Raw genomic sequence first — 14,545 nt, forward strand, 5'->3', positions numbered from 1 at the left:
TTAAAAAAAACAGCAGAACCGTGAAGCTGATCACCCATAGTGGTCTCCTGGGATTATTTCTAATCTTTGGGTCGCACAAGCACCATTAGTGCCTAAGTACTTCTGTAGGTGTCTACACGTTTACTTAAGAGAAAGAAATTTGTCCTGTTTTTTTCTTTTTGCTATAAGAGACCTTGATCATAGCCAGCGCATGCAATTGATGCACGTAACAGAAATTAAATAACACAGCAGTGGGAGAAGTGTTACTTAAAGAAGTAAGGAAATAAATCAGATACATTGTACATGTTCAACTACAAGACTGTTTTCATCGCAATAATCAGAATTTATAGTTCTAAGACAACAAAATGGAACACTATATTTTATTTAATAAAGGTTTTTTCATCTGTGGAGTTTCAATTACTATTAACTGTGAACAGGACTGATATTAAGTCAACAGAATACTCTAATCAAAAGCACTGTACTGCCATATTGGAAATGCAGAATGAATTAGCTGTGGGAATATATGATGTGGCTATTATCACAAATCAATAACAAAATATCGGCATTATAAATTTATTCACGTAATCCGTAGTAAAATTATTACATACTAAAGTTCAAATATAAAGTTGTAACAGCAAGATATATTTTCTTATAATAATGGGTAACAAGTAAAAACATTGTATTGAGAAATTACACTGGTACAAACAAATATAAAGTAAATTAGATAAGAATCTTCCAACGTAAGTACTACTTATATATGTAGAAGATATAACTTTAATTGGTACAATAAAATCTGCCTAAAGAGATCAAACATCATCATCTTTATTTTTAATGATGTGACTTATGAATGCTTACATTTTTACCAGAATACAAGAAAAGGAAAGGATTACTTTTATTACCCAAAATATGTTGTTTTATTTTTACATGATTAAGATTTATGAACCGATTAACTTAAATAAAATGAGATAAATATATACTCGCACAAACTGAACTTATCTATTGCTTATAAGCTAAATTAAGACCCATTTTTCCACAAAAATTAACGTTTTGTGTGAATAGGTTGTAGTAGAAAATAATATTGTCCAAAACCCTAAATAACAGATAAAATTTTAAATCACCATATTTTAAAATAAAGATATCAGATATTGTATGGCAGGTCGTGGAGTGTTACTAAACAAAATGGAGACATTTAAAATAAAATATACTTCACCATATGTTCAATTTAAATCATTTATATAAACCTGGGTAACTTGATTTCTATTCTGTGTCATGTCTGCCTTAAAATTACGTATACAAGTTTTAACTATTACAAAGTAAGAGATGATACAAACTTAAATACATATGAAAATAATAAACTCATTCTGTTAAACTCTACAATATGGATAATTACTTAATAAGACACTATTTTATCTTAAAACAGAAGATAAACAACAATATAATTTTCCTCCACATACCTACATATAAAATAAATAATTCTTTAGACTCTAATTATCTTGCAATAAATATTAGACTTCACAGAATACTTCAATGTTATTTTATGTACCAATACTTATGTGATATGGAAAATAAAAAGTAGAGTTTAAAAAAAGTTTCATTTCAATAATAAACCAAACTGTGTAATATATTTTTATTATGGTGTATGATTAGGGTTCCCAGAGGTTAAGTAAACAAATAGTAAACAAAATTGTTAGGGAGCATATTTGCATTACGTTTAAGCTTCTTTATGTAAGTTGCCTTCAAATTGTTTTTATTAAGTTATTACAGAAATAGCTACGAAATACACTAAGTTGCTCACGTGACAATATTCTTATAAATCAATCCGCCTTGGCCTTGCAATATTTCTCTAAAGAATGAATTTCACTTAACATTTGTTATTTTGAAGAATCATGTCATGAAAAGCAACACAGTCCTCAATGAAGAATGATTTTACAACAAGCATTGATTTTACTGTTTTTACAGACAATTTATTTTTCTCATCAGTTCACAGAGTGTTCATGAAAGAAAATAATCTTTCGACACATGCATTTGTTAAAGGGATACATATAATGAACTCCACCACCCTCTTCAAATTTGAGAGTTCTTCTTCAGTACTTTAAAAAAAAATCCACCCAGACTTCAACTAAACATTTGGTGTTGCCATCACTTGCTGTTTCATAATAGTTCATAAAGTGCAATGTTTGTAATTTGTAATATGGAATAGACATTGTAACTTTTCCGTTTTTTCTCAATTTAGAACTCTAAAATACGGGATGGAAAGCTGTCCCGAAGACTTTTCTTGGGACAATGGGATGCATTAGTCAAAAATGGGATGATCCCATAATTTACGGGATGTCTGGGAACCCTATGTACGATTGACTTAATTACATTTGACAACTTCGCAATGTCTGCATTTGCAATGAACTGATACCTGTAATACAGTTTCTTCATTAAAAATTGTTTAAATTGTAAGGTAGGTTGCAAACTTGTGACTACAACATAGTAAGTTAAGCAAATTTTCACCTGTTATCACATGACATAAAATATATTTGATTAATGTAATATTGTAAACTTTAAATTTCATGCGATATATTACTAAAAACTATGATAGCAAACTAATTTTGAAAGTCTTTCGTTTTTCTTATATGTAAAACAAATGTTCAAGTGTAGCAAAGTCCACTACGGAGTACTAAAAGTATGTTACAAATATTGTTGTTGTTGTTTTCTAATGCCAGGCGTTTGACAATAAAGTCATTTGACCTCTTGCACTCCAATATTTTTCGAAGGTATTATCATGGTCAGCCACTGAAGCACATTTTGAGGTGTTCCAAATCCATTTCTTGGTTTGAGTTGCACAATGGGCAGTTAGGGGACTGATATATTCCAATTCCATGCAGGTGTTTGGCCAAACAATCATGGCCTGTTGCCAATCTAAATGCAGCTACGGACGATTTTCGTGGTAAATCGGGAATTAACATGTTACAAATGTAATTCTAAAATAATGAAAATATTGTTCCTGAATGGTACTGTATATATTTTAAGGTTACCAGATGTTCCCGTTTCTCGGGGACAGTTCCCCGAATTTTACTTTCTGTCACCAGAATGTCCCCATACAAAATTTGTTCCCGGAATGTCCCAAAATTTAATTTGTCCTCAGATATTCTCAGATTTTCAGTGTTATATTATTATAATTTTATGACAATGTTGAATATCTCAGTGCCTGAGGTATTTATTCACGAGATAAGATATCTGTGAAATGTACATATATTGCTGAGATCTCCTTTAGAAAGAGAAAACTTTGAAGACAGTTCATAATTTTTATTCCAAATTAGCTGAACTTGATCTGGATCAAATAATTTATTTTATGAAATTTCTTGCACGAAAAAATCTGAGACTTCAGAGAAAACAGCAAAATGGAATGAAGGAAATGTCAAACTTTGCTCAAAATTGAGTGAAATCTTAGAAGTTTTCTCTGAGAAAATGATTTCCTGTGCATAACTCCAGAAGTTGATTCAAGATACTTGAATGCTTCTGTGGAGAGACTTTTTTCTTCAATGAACAGATATACAGTAGACATCCCAAAAACCCAGAATGAATTTAGAAACTATTCGAGCCATGCTTGCTATTTTAACCATGACCTGTCAGGAATTTGGTAAAGAATTAGGATCCAGAGAAGATCTGCTTAAATATTTCACTCTTCTGAAAATACCAGTAGTTTAATATTCAATGTATATTATTTATTTTCAACAAATTTTTATAGTTTTGATAGCTACCAAATCTTGTCGCAGAATATTCTTTTTTAAAAATTTCATTATGTATTTTTTAACATTAATTTATATTTTCTTTTTTGTTCATTTGAATTCATTAGGATGCTGATATTCTAAATCCAAGATTTAGACGGCTATCATTTTGATGATATTCTCTCTTAAGTAGAATGAAAATTTTTAGTGTGTAAATAAAATGAGTATTTTAATTATTTAAAGGTGTGTAAAAACAAGAAAATGGCAAAGTAACACAAATTTTAAAAGTAGTTTTTTCATACATCGATATCTGTCCTCGGAAATTATGAAAAACAAAATGGTAACTTTGTTATATTTTAAGGTTAGGATAGGAGGAAGGTTACATTACGAACTGCACTAGAAGAGTTGAAGACAAAAGAAAATGCTCTCACTAGGCAGTCGGAAAAGTTAAATTTCAGACGAAAAACCAATTATATTTTAGTAGTTCCATTTACTAATTCTTATAACGTGTCTGTAATCAGTGATGCTATGAAATACGGTATATACATTACGTTTAAAAAAAGTGCCGCATATTTTTACAGGAGGTAGCATTGATCGAAACTAGAAAAAAAAGTTTCTATAAACATGTGTCCAGGAACAAATATCTGTTGGATTAGGTATTGTTGCATGAGGCACAGAAAATGGGGTGGAGTCCTGTTGTACACAAACAGAAAGACAGCCTACACCACTGAATACTGTACGTACTTACTAACACAAGTAAAATAATAGACTCCATAGTGTTCTGGATCTTTGTTTATTACTACATTCTCTGTTTACTTCTGTTGAAGAATGCTATCTGCCCTCGAAAAATGCACCATTGTTTTGTGTTTTTAAACAAATGAAAATCACAGGCCATGATACAGCATGGCCCATATCTGAACAGATATTTGTTTCTGCACACATGTTTATAGAAACATTTTTTCTAATTTCGACCTATGCTACCTTCTGTAAAAATATGCGACATTTTTTAAACACCCTGTATAAGCCTGCCCAAAGAAACCAACAGAGAGAAATGCAACGAAAAATAAGAAAAGCATTGCAATTTTTTCTGTTAATACTGGATTACTTTATCATACAACAGTTCATGGATTAATGTTACCAAAGCTAAAATTTCCGTCACACTGCTGACTACATTACTAATTACCAAAATCAATAATAGCTAAAACATATTCTTTACCAAGGGTAAAATTTTTCAGGAAAATGTGTAACTACATCAACACAATAAAATTTAGCAAAATGAATAAGCTAAATAAATTTCTTAATAAGAGAAAAATTTTTAAGAAAAACACAGAGAGTTCTGTTATTTGCGGGTTCCAAACAAATTCTCTTCATAAAGATTTAAAAAAATAAATCTTACAATAACGTGATAGCATATATTTTTGACACTGGTCTCGAGTCTTGTAATTTTTTAGGTATATGAACATAATTAAGTCTTTCACTTTATATTTTTTTTAGCAAAAATGATAGGTATACGATTTACTATATTTTAAAACTTTTTTCTGCCATTTCAAGACATATTTTTGCTACATCCTTTTATCTGATCCAATCATAATTTTCACGAACACTAGACAACTAAGTGTTGATACAGCATCATTAAACAACCAGTTAGAAAAAGCAAGCTCATTTCTTTTAGTAATCCATCTTCATCTAAGGCCTGCGTTTCCTTTTGCATTACAATAAGGCCGGCTTTTCTTGTTCTTGGATACTACAACAATTAATTTTTTGAGATGGGGCAATTTGGGAATAAAAATGTTTCACAGGCCCCCTAATGTGCTTGTTCCCCAGAACTGCGGACTTTGTGGGCCTGCATTTTATGCCACTATCTGAAATATACGAGGCCTGTCTAAAATGTATCCGACCTTAAATTTTCCCGCGTAAAGTAGTGATTCTAAGGCAGCGCCACTGTGCACGGTGGAAGGAGGAACCGTAATGCACATGCTTGAATTTTTTCACTGCATTCGCTTGTGCCAGTCACTGGCTGGTGGTCGCCAAGTAAGGTGCTGTTCTAAGTGTTTGTCGGATTTAGTTTTCTCGCAAGATGACTGAACGAATTGAGCAAAGATACTGCATCAAATTTTATCAAAAGCTTGGTGATTCTCAAAGTCAAACAATTCGTAAGATTCAGCAGGTGTTTGGGGAAGATGCGATGGGTGTAACACAAATTAAGGAGTGGTTCAACCGATTCAAAGATGGCCGCACATCAGCGGAGAGTGAGCAGTGTTGTGGCAGGCCCCAAACTGCTCGGAGTGCAGCTGTTGTTGAGAGAGTGCGATATTTGGTGATGGCAGATCATCGTTTGACTGTGTGGGAGATTGCCGAAGAGGTTGGCGTGAGTAAAGATTCTGCACATGCAATTTTGCGTGATGATTTGAACATGAACCGAGTGGTTGCGAAATTCGTGCCCATGTTGTTGTCCTCAGAACAAAAAGACCTCCGTCGTGACATTGCACAGGACCTTCTGGACACTGCCAACACTGATCCTGGGTTTCTGAACACCGTGATAACTGGAGATGAGTCATGGGTGTACGGGTACGACCCAGAAACAAAAAGACAGTCGTCGCAATGGAAGCATCCCGAGTTTCCAAGGCCGAAGAAAGCGCAGCAGGTGCGAAGCAAAACCAAGGTGATGCTGACTGTTTTCTTTGATGTCTGTGGAATTGTGCATCACGAATACGCACCGGAAGGGCAAACGGTGACAAAGGAGTACTATCACAATGTTCTCCGGCGACTCTGTGATGCAGTTCGGCGCAAAAGACCAGACATGTGGACGGCGAACAACTGGCACTTGCATCACGACAACGCCCCCGCACATTCATCCCAATTAATCCACACTTTCTTGGCCAAACATGGAATTACAACCGTTCGCCAACCTCCCTACTCTCCAGACCTGGCTCCTTGCGACTTCTGGTTGTTTCCAAAATTGAAGACACCACTGAAAGGATCCCGTTTTGAGAGTAGAGAAGAGATAACGCGGAACGCGACGACGGAGCTGAACACCATTCCAAAAGAAGACTTCCAGAGTGTTTCCGGCAGTGGAAGGATCGGTGGGCTAAGTGTGTGCAAGCACAAGGGGCCTACTTTGAAGGAGATTAGGATCCCAACCCCGTCAGGTATTTGAAATATTTTTTTCTGGCTAAAGGTCGGATACTTTTTAGACAGGCCTCATATGGAAGAGTTAAATAATATGCATTTCCCGACAAAGAGATATGTTCGACAGTATAAGTATGCAGAAATGAGATGCAGCTTGCATTTAGGAAGTTCCATCTGATGGGAACTGAGCAGCATAATTCCCTTTAGTTCTATGTGGACTGGTGGAAAAGAATGCACATATGGCTTGAAGAGGAGCAAAAAAGATACGTACATTTATATCAGGCTAACTGATTCAGTATTTACAATCGCCAAAGATAACTGATGAACGTGACAATGTAAACATTCAGCTTAAGAATATGTTTGTTTTAGAATTGCCTGAACTCCACTAGACGAGCTCTTATTACATTTACCCCCTATTTATGATGTTTAAGACATATTTATTATTTTTTTATGCAGAATACGTCTTGCCAACAATGAGGATGGAAACCCATTCTGGGATCAACATATAAGGTAGAAATCACCGGCATAGCTCAGTCAGCTAAGACATTTGCCTGCTGACCTGGAGTTGCGCTCAGGTGTGGGTTTGATCCCCACTTGGGCTGATTACCTGGTTGGGTTTTTTCCGAGGTTTTCCCCAACAGTAAGGCGAATGTTTGGTAATCTATGGCAAATCCTCGGCCTCATCTCGCCAAATACCATCTCGCTATCACCAATCCCATCGATGCTAAATAACCTAGTATTTTATACTTACTTACGAATGACTTTTAAGGAACCCAGATGTTCATTGCCGCTCTCACATAAGCCTGCCATCGGTCCCTATCCTGTGCAAGATTAATCCAGTCTCTATCATCATATCCCACCTCCCTCAAATCCATTTTAATATTATCCTACCATCTATGTCTCAGCCTCCCCAACAGTCTTTTTCCTTCCTGTCTCCCAACTAACACTCTATATGCATTTCTGGATTCGCCCATACATGCTACATGCCTTGCCTATCTCAAACGTCAGGTGAAGAATACAATGCGTACAGTTCTGTGTTGTGTAACTTTCTCCATTCTCCTGTAACTTCATCCTTTTAGCCCTAAATATTTTCCTAAGAACCTTATTCTCAAACACCCTTAATCTCTGTTCCTCTCTCAAAGTGAGAGTCCAAGTTTCACAACCATACAGAGAACCGGTAATATAACTGTTTTATAAATTCCAACTTTCAGATTTTTTGACAGCAGACTAGATGACAAAAGCTTCTCAACCGAATAATAACAGGTATTTCCCATATTTATTCTGTGTTTAATTTCCACCCGAGTGTCATTTATATTTGTTACTGTTGCTCCAAGATATTTGAATTTTTTCATCTCTTCAAAGGATAAAACTCCAATTTTTATATTTCCATTCTGTACAATATTCTGGTCACGAGACATAATCATATACTTCGTTTTTTCGGGATTTACTTCCAAACCTATCGTTTTACTTGCTTCAAGTAAAATTTCCGTGTTTTCTCTAATCGTTTGTGGATTTTCTCCTAACATATTCACGTCATCCGCATAGACAAGAAGTTCATGTAACCTGTTCAATTCCAAACCCTCTCTGTTATCCTGAACTTTCCTAATGGCACATTCTAGAGCAAAGTTATAAAAGTAAAGGTGATAGTGCATCTCCTTGCTTTAGCCCAGAGTGAATTGGAAAATCATCAGACAGAAGCTGGCCTGTACAGACTCTGCTGTAAGTTTCATTGAGGCACATTTTAATTAATCGAACTAGTTTCTTGGGAATACCAAATCAATAAGAATATTATATAAAACTTCTCTCTTAACCGAGTGATATGCCTTTTTGAAATCGATGAATAACTGATGTACTGTACCCTTTTACTCCCATTTTTCTCCAATATCTGTTGAATATAAAAAATCTGATCAATAGTCGATCTATTACAGTATGATATAAAACAAAAAAATGTACCATAAGAAAAGTATTCAATATAAAATAAAAAATACCTGAAACCTGCATACAAATTCCAAAAAAATCTCCAACAAACAAAGCTAGAGAATATACAGAAACCTATGGAAAAAAAACTGTCATATTTAATACAGGGATCGTCATACGATAGTGTAACACATCTAAATAAATGACGCCATATGAATGACATACTGTATGCTTTCTCATTATACATTACACAGTATTTAATAAAGCTTTTATTTCATAAAAAATTTTATTAAATGAAATGTCTACAACCACTCCCTCTATATTACTATGCAGCATTCAGTGACAGGCACTTTTCCAAACTGGCATTCGACATAGTCACTTCATACTACTGCAACAATTTGCCCAACACTTCTACATAAAAAATTCTCTAAAATTAACCTTTTTTAAAAAACTTATGACTTTCACTGTTTTAATTACTGTTTTTGGGTTAGTTATATGGTACAACTGTAAACATTCACGCAATACTTCTGCATATTAAAATATTATTTGAATAAGAATGGGTAGAACGGAGAAAAATTATTTGAAGACATATGGTCTACACAACTCGACACATTTTCTTCGGAATATGTATGATAAGAACTTTCTGTGTTAAATTTTAACGTACCTTATTAACATTTTTCGACCTATTTTGGGTCATCTTCAGAACTGGTCGTTGTTGGTCTTGGCGCCTCTTGTTTCCTGTGAGGGTGCGTTCGTAGTTAATGTTATGTTTTATTTAACGACGCTCGCAACTGCAGAGGTTATATCAGCGTCGCTGGATGTGCCGGAATTTTGTCCTGCAGGAGTTCTTTTGCATGCCAGTAAATCTACTGACATGAGCCTGTTGCATTTAAGGCATTTAAGCACACTTAAATGCCATTGACCTGGCCCGGGATCGAACCCGCAACCTTCGGCATAGAAGGCCAGCGCTATACCAACTCGTCAACCAGGTCGACTGCGTTCGTAGTGTAGAGTCAAAGAGTGTATGTGTTTTGAAATTGAGTTGTGTGTTGAGAATATCGTTGGGGTGTGTTTTCGTGTGTCTGTATATTTCATATTGTTCTAGTGTGTTGAGTTTCTGGCTTTTTGGTTGGATGTGCAGTATTTCCATGTCTGTGTTGATGTCTCTGTAAGTGTGGTTCTTATCATACATATTCCGAGTGATACAGTGTTAAAAGTTGTGTAATCAAGATGTATAATCAAGACATTTTCTTCTTTCAGGAAGGGTTTAATAATATGCCATGTTTTTTATTTCTTTCTAATGTCAAAGGGATTCATACAAACTAACTTTGTTTTTCTACTAAAAATTCTAAAATTTAATGCACAGTCTTGAAATATAACCATACCTACTGAATACGAACACAATCAACAGGGCAAGTTAAAAGAAAGGCTGTAAAGACAGATAGACAAAAAGAAAAATGTGTAACATTCCCTAGTATTAATGATGCTGATGATGTCTTTTCCTTCTATAGCTTGTAATCAACATTTAGTAGCAACACTATATTTCCTTAATACTTTGTATGAAAGGTACGGTAATTAATTCTTTAACTTACAGTTAATAAAAGACATTTTACTGATAAATAAATCCACTCATTTATATTCATCAATATCATATAAATATTATAATGTTGTATTTATAACCCTAACATACCTATCTCAGGTAAAATAGGGTTTCATGTAAAATTGGAGTATAATCAAATCCATTCATTTCTATTTCAGCATTATGGATTAAACATAATAATTATTCTTTACCAAACATACTCATATTAAGTGTAGTTATTTATTGTCACTTTGATGTCAATATTGTGATCACAAGTTCTTCTACCGAAACCTAAAAATAATCGCAAACTATACCATTACACATAATTTCATGGTAATCTGCGTATCTATAAAACATACAATACTCCTATATGTTGTTATTCTTACAGATTTATGAGTTTTCTGCACTTATGTGCCAGTTTTTCAGGATATCAGCCATAGTAGGTCTTAATGATATTTTTATATATATTTTTATATGCTCACATTTTCTACAAAACACTCTCCTCCTGGTATAAGAAATATACACATCACTTATTTTAATATTCGGAATTTGTGGTTTTATGTTTCATAAGGCTCTTGCATATAAATGTTATTCTTTGGAAATACTGACTTTTTTTTTCTGTCGCAGATTTACATATTTACAAGAATTTGTAAATTTTCTTATAAAATTCTTCCCAAAGAACACACAGTCCATCCTTGTCTTGGTCAAAAACGCCAATCACATAAATGAAGACCCAAGCTGGTACACAGCCAATAACATTGAAAATTATTCACTCTTATACAGTACAATATTATCTCATACAGTCCTACAATTAAAGAACTAACAATTCAGTCATCATGCATTACATTAACTTCTATTTAGGTGGAAGAGGGACTGGTAACATTCCGTTTTGTTTGGTTTGTAGTTTTGTTTAATTTTCTGTTTCTTTCAGCGTTCCTGTGATAGATGGATAGATGATTTTGAAGACTGTTATTACTGCGGAACACTTTGGAACAGTATTGGCAGCCAGCTGCTCTGCTGGGTAAATGTCGATCTTCTATGTGGCGTTTCAGACTCGACCTTCGCATCATCTTGCCGCAGAATGTACAAGCACAGTACAGGGTGAAGTCCCCACTCCCTCCACCACCTGGCAATGGTGCTATCTCTGCAAACAAATCAGCCGAAATTATTTGCCATTTATCAGTTAAATCCAAATTTTTTTTCTTTTACATAGAAAATTAATTTCTACAGAAAAACATTAATCATATTCCATACAATCCGAAAATAATTTTTTTTTTAGTATAAAATAAATTGCTGTTTGTACTGCCCATAACATGCTACCTTCGTTTGCAGAGATGGCAGTTGAAACCAGCGACGTACTTTAATAAATGTAAGGACTTAAAGAGAAAAACACGTTTATAATTCAAATATATGTAACTGAAATTAAATCAAGAAAAAATGCCACACTAAAGGAGATTTTCGGACATATTTGAAAAGTGAAGTGAGTAAGCTGTACAATAATAATTAATACATTTTTTTTAACTTTTTTTTGTGTACAGAATTTACGAGATTCTTTCCAAACACTCATTTAGATAAGAAATTAATTTTTTAATTAATCCTTCCACATAGGGTAGATGCTACCAGGTATATGGTAAGATTCCAAAATCAATAAAGAAATAAGACTGGACAAAAAATATTGCAATATTTTATTTATATTTATACAAGTAGTACTGTATAAGGCAAGACAATAAAATTATGATCCATTTTGAATCTTGTGTACACTACTTTTAACACTTGAATATAAGTAATTGATTAACTAGCGGACTTACTCGTGTTAATTTTGTACCCAAGTTTGTGTGGCTTACAGCTGTTTCAGGGCTTCATCACACCATCCTCAGAGCCTACTAGATCTCGGTGTCATCTCGAACTTCTCTGCCTGTTATGTGGGTGTGTTTGATTGTTGAAAGGTGTTGAAAAGTGGAGTCAAATAGTGTGTGTGTACTGAAATTGATCTGTGTGTTGAGAATTTGATCGGGGTGTGTTTTAGTGCGTTTGTATATTTCGTATTGTTCTAGTGTGTTGAGTTTTTGGTTCTTGGGTTGTATGTGTAGGATTTCCATGTCCGTATTTATGTTATTGTATGTATGGTTAGCATTGGTTATGTGATTGGCATATGTAGATGTATTGTGTCCTCTGATTATTGCTTTAATGTGTTCTTTGTAGCATGTTTGGAATGATCTGCCTGTTTGTCCAATGTAGAACTTGTCGCAACTATTACATGTGAGTTTGTATACACCTGTGTGGTCGTATTTATTTGTTTGTGTTTTTTGTGTGTTGAGATGTCTTTGTAGTGTGTTTCAACAATCAAACGCACCCACATAACAGGCAGAGGAGTTCGAGATGACGCAGAGATCTAGTAGGCTCTGAGGATGGTGTGATGAAGCACCGAAACAGCTGTAGGCCACACAAACTTACATAATTATCATGAGTAAGTCCGCTAGTTAATCAATTACTTAAAATTATGATATACACTAAATTAAATTGTTAAATTTTTGTATGAACGAAATGTAATCTATACAAGCAAAATGTATTAAAATAAAAATAATCCATTCTAAAAAAATCAGCGAGATCCTGTACCACTTTCAGCCCAGAACAAATTATATTTTTACTTCAATCTTTGTGCAACAAGTTGCATGTGACACAATGAATTCACTCACATTCTGTACTATCTCCTACATAAAAGTCGGTCCGTGGCTATGTTGCAACTTTCCCAAGCAGTGAGGAAAGACGCTATACATACTTTCACACTGTTGTCATGCTGTGAGTGTGCTTTTGGGCGTTTCAAACACAATTATCAAAAAATATGTGCTTAAATTACAAAATAAAGTACACTAGAACCCTGTATATCGGAAACAATGGGGCAGAGGTGAATATGGATAAGAAATTTGTCGGATAAACAGTAAAAGATCTGACATGTGGATGCATTTTAGTTTTAAATATTAAACTATATTATTAATTTTACGCATTGTTTGGTTGTACGGCTCCAAATTGTACAAATAATTGTAGGCATGGAATCTACAAAGAAAGAAGAAATAAGTGGCTCATAAATTTGACACGCAAAGATTGGACGGCAAATAAATAATTGTCTTTGTAATATAAGTATGATTCAACATATTTTAAGGTGAAATATTCCAAGAAATGAAATGTGGTTTCAATATTTTCATTCAGTAGTCATCAAGGGATTCTAAGTGCAATCATTCAAACATTTATTCAGGCTCCACTGTTTCATATAGAGTTTAATTCATTGTTGTCACTGGTAGTCTAATGGTCAAAATGCTCTTTAAGTCAGAAGTTCGAGGGTTCGAGTCTTTATGTGCAGCTCTATTTTTTTTAGTTGTAATTGCTTTCTACCTTTAAATTAATTGATTAATTTCCATTGAAACATTGACATAGTATTTACTTAACTTAATAGCCTATTTTGTAATAAATTAATTGTCTTTGAAACATTAATCCACATAGAGGCTACTTTACTTTATATTTTTGAATTAGTGGGCTACTTTACTTTATATTTTTGAATTAGTCATTGAATTTATTAATTTACTTCTAAATATTAACACACATAGAGTCTACTTTACTTTATATTTTAAAATTAATTACTTCATTAATTTTCACTTACATTAATGCACATAGTATATACTTTATTTCATATTTTAAATATTCTTTTAAACTTTTAATTCATTCACATGGATTTACTTTACCACTGTATTTGCTTATTTCACAGATAACCAACCTCAAACATGCATACATAATCTTGTCCTTGTACACAATCTCATGTTAAAATTGTTATGTCACTTTGACTCTGGGATTAAAAATGGCGGATTGTTGTGCTTGTATAATAAAGTACTCTAGTCCAATCCATGCTGAGCAAGTGACGTCATTTGTTGAAATTATTCATTTTATTCATTTGAACATCAAGCATAAACGTTAAGATTTGCTTCATTGTGTACATTATAATACAGAGGCCCCCAATTTTTTTTTTCGGTTCACAATACCTTTAATGTCTCAGTTCCAGTTCCTCTATGCCAAATGAAATAACAGTCTAACAGCTTTATTAATTACCATAGGTCGCAACTTAAATTTTTGTATCTCAGCAAAGGATGTTACAAAGAATAAGATATAACTGAAAGAAAAATAATACTTTTTTTTCCTTTTATATAATCACCATTCCTAATGGATCATGTGTGCC

General features: G+C 33.7%; 1 protein-coding gene across 8 annotated transcripts in view; it reads right to left on the reverse strand.

The window, feature by feature from the left end:
• Window positions 1-14,545, reverse strand: part of LOC138703032 (modifier of mdg4-like) — a 193,548-nt gene that overhangs the window by 72,565 nt on the left and 106,438 nt on the right. The window contains exon 7 of one of the 8 annotated variants that reach the window (XM_069830544.1): window positions 463-11,464. The exons of 6 other annotated variants lie outside the window; for them this stretch is intronic. In XM_069830544.1, the coding sequence (XP_069686645.1) occupies window positions 11,178-11,464 (287 nt within the window). In that variant the 3' untranslated portion in view covers window positions 463-11,177. Of the gene's footprint in view, window positions 1-462; window positions 11,465-14,545 lie in introns of those variants that run through there. One more of the 8 variants, XM_069830551.1, reaches the window with a different exon arrangement.

This window comes from Periplaneta americana, chromosome 7, assembly GCF_040183065.1.
Source record: "Periplaneta americana isolate PAMFEO1 chromosome 7, P.americana_PAMFEO1_priV1, whole genome shotgun sequence".
Taxonomy (NCBI): Eukaryota; Metazoa; Arthropoda; class Insecta; order Blattodea; family Blattidae; genus Periplaneta; species Periplaneta americana.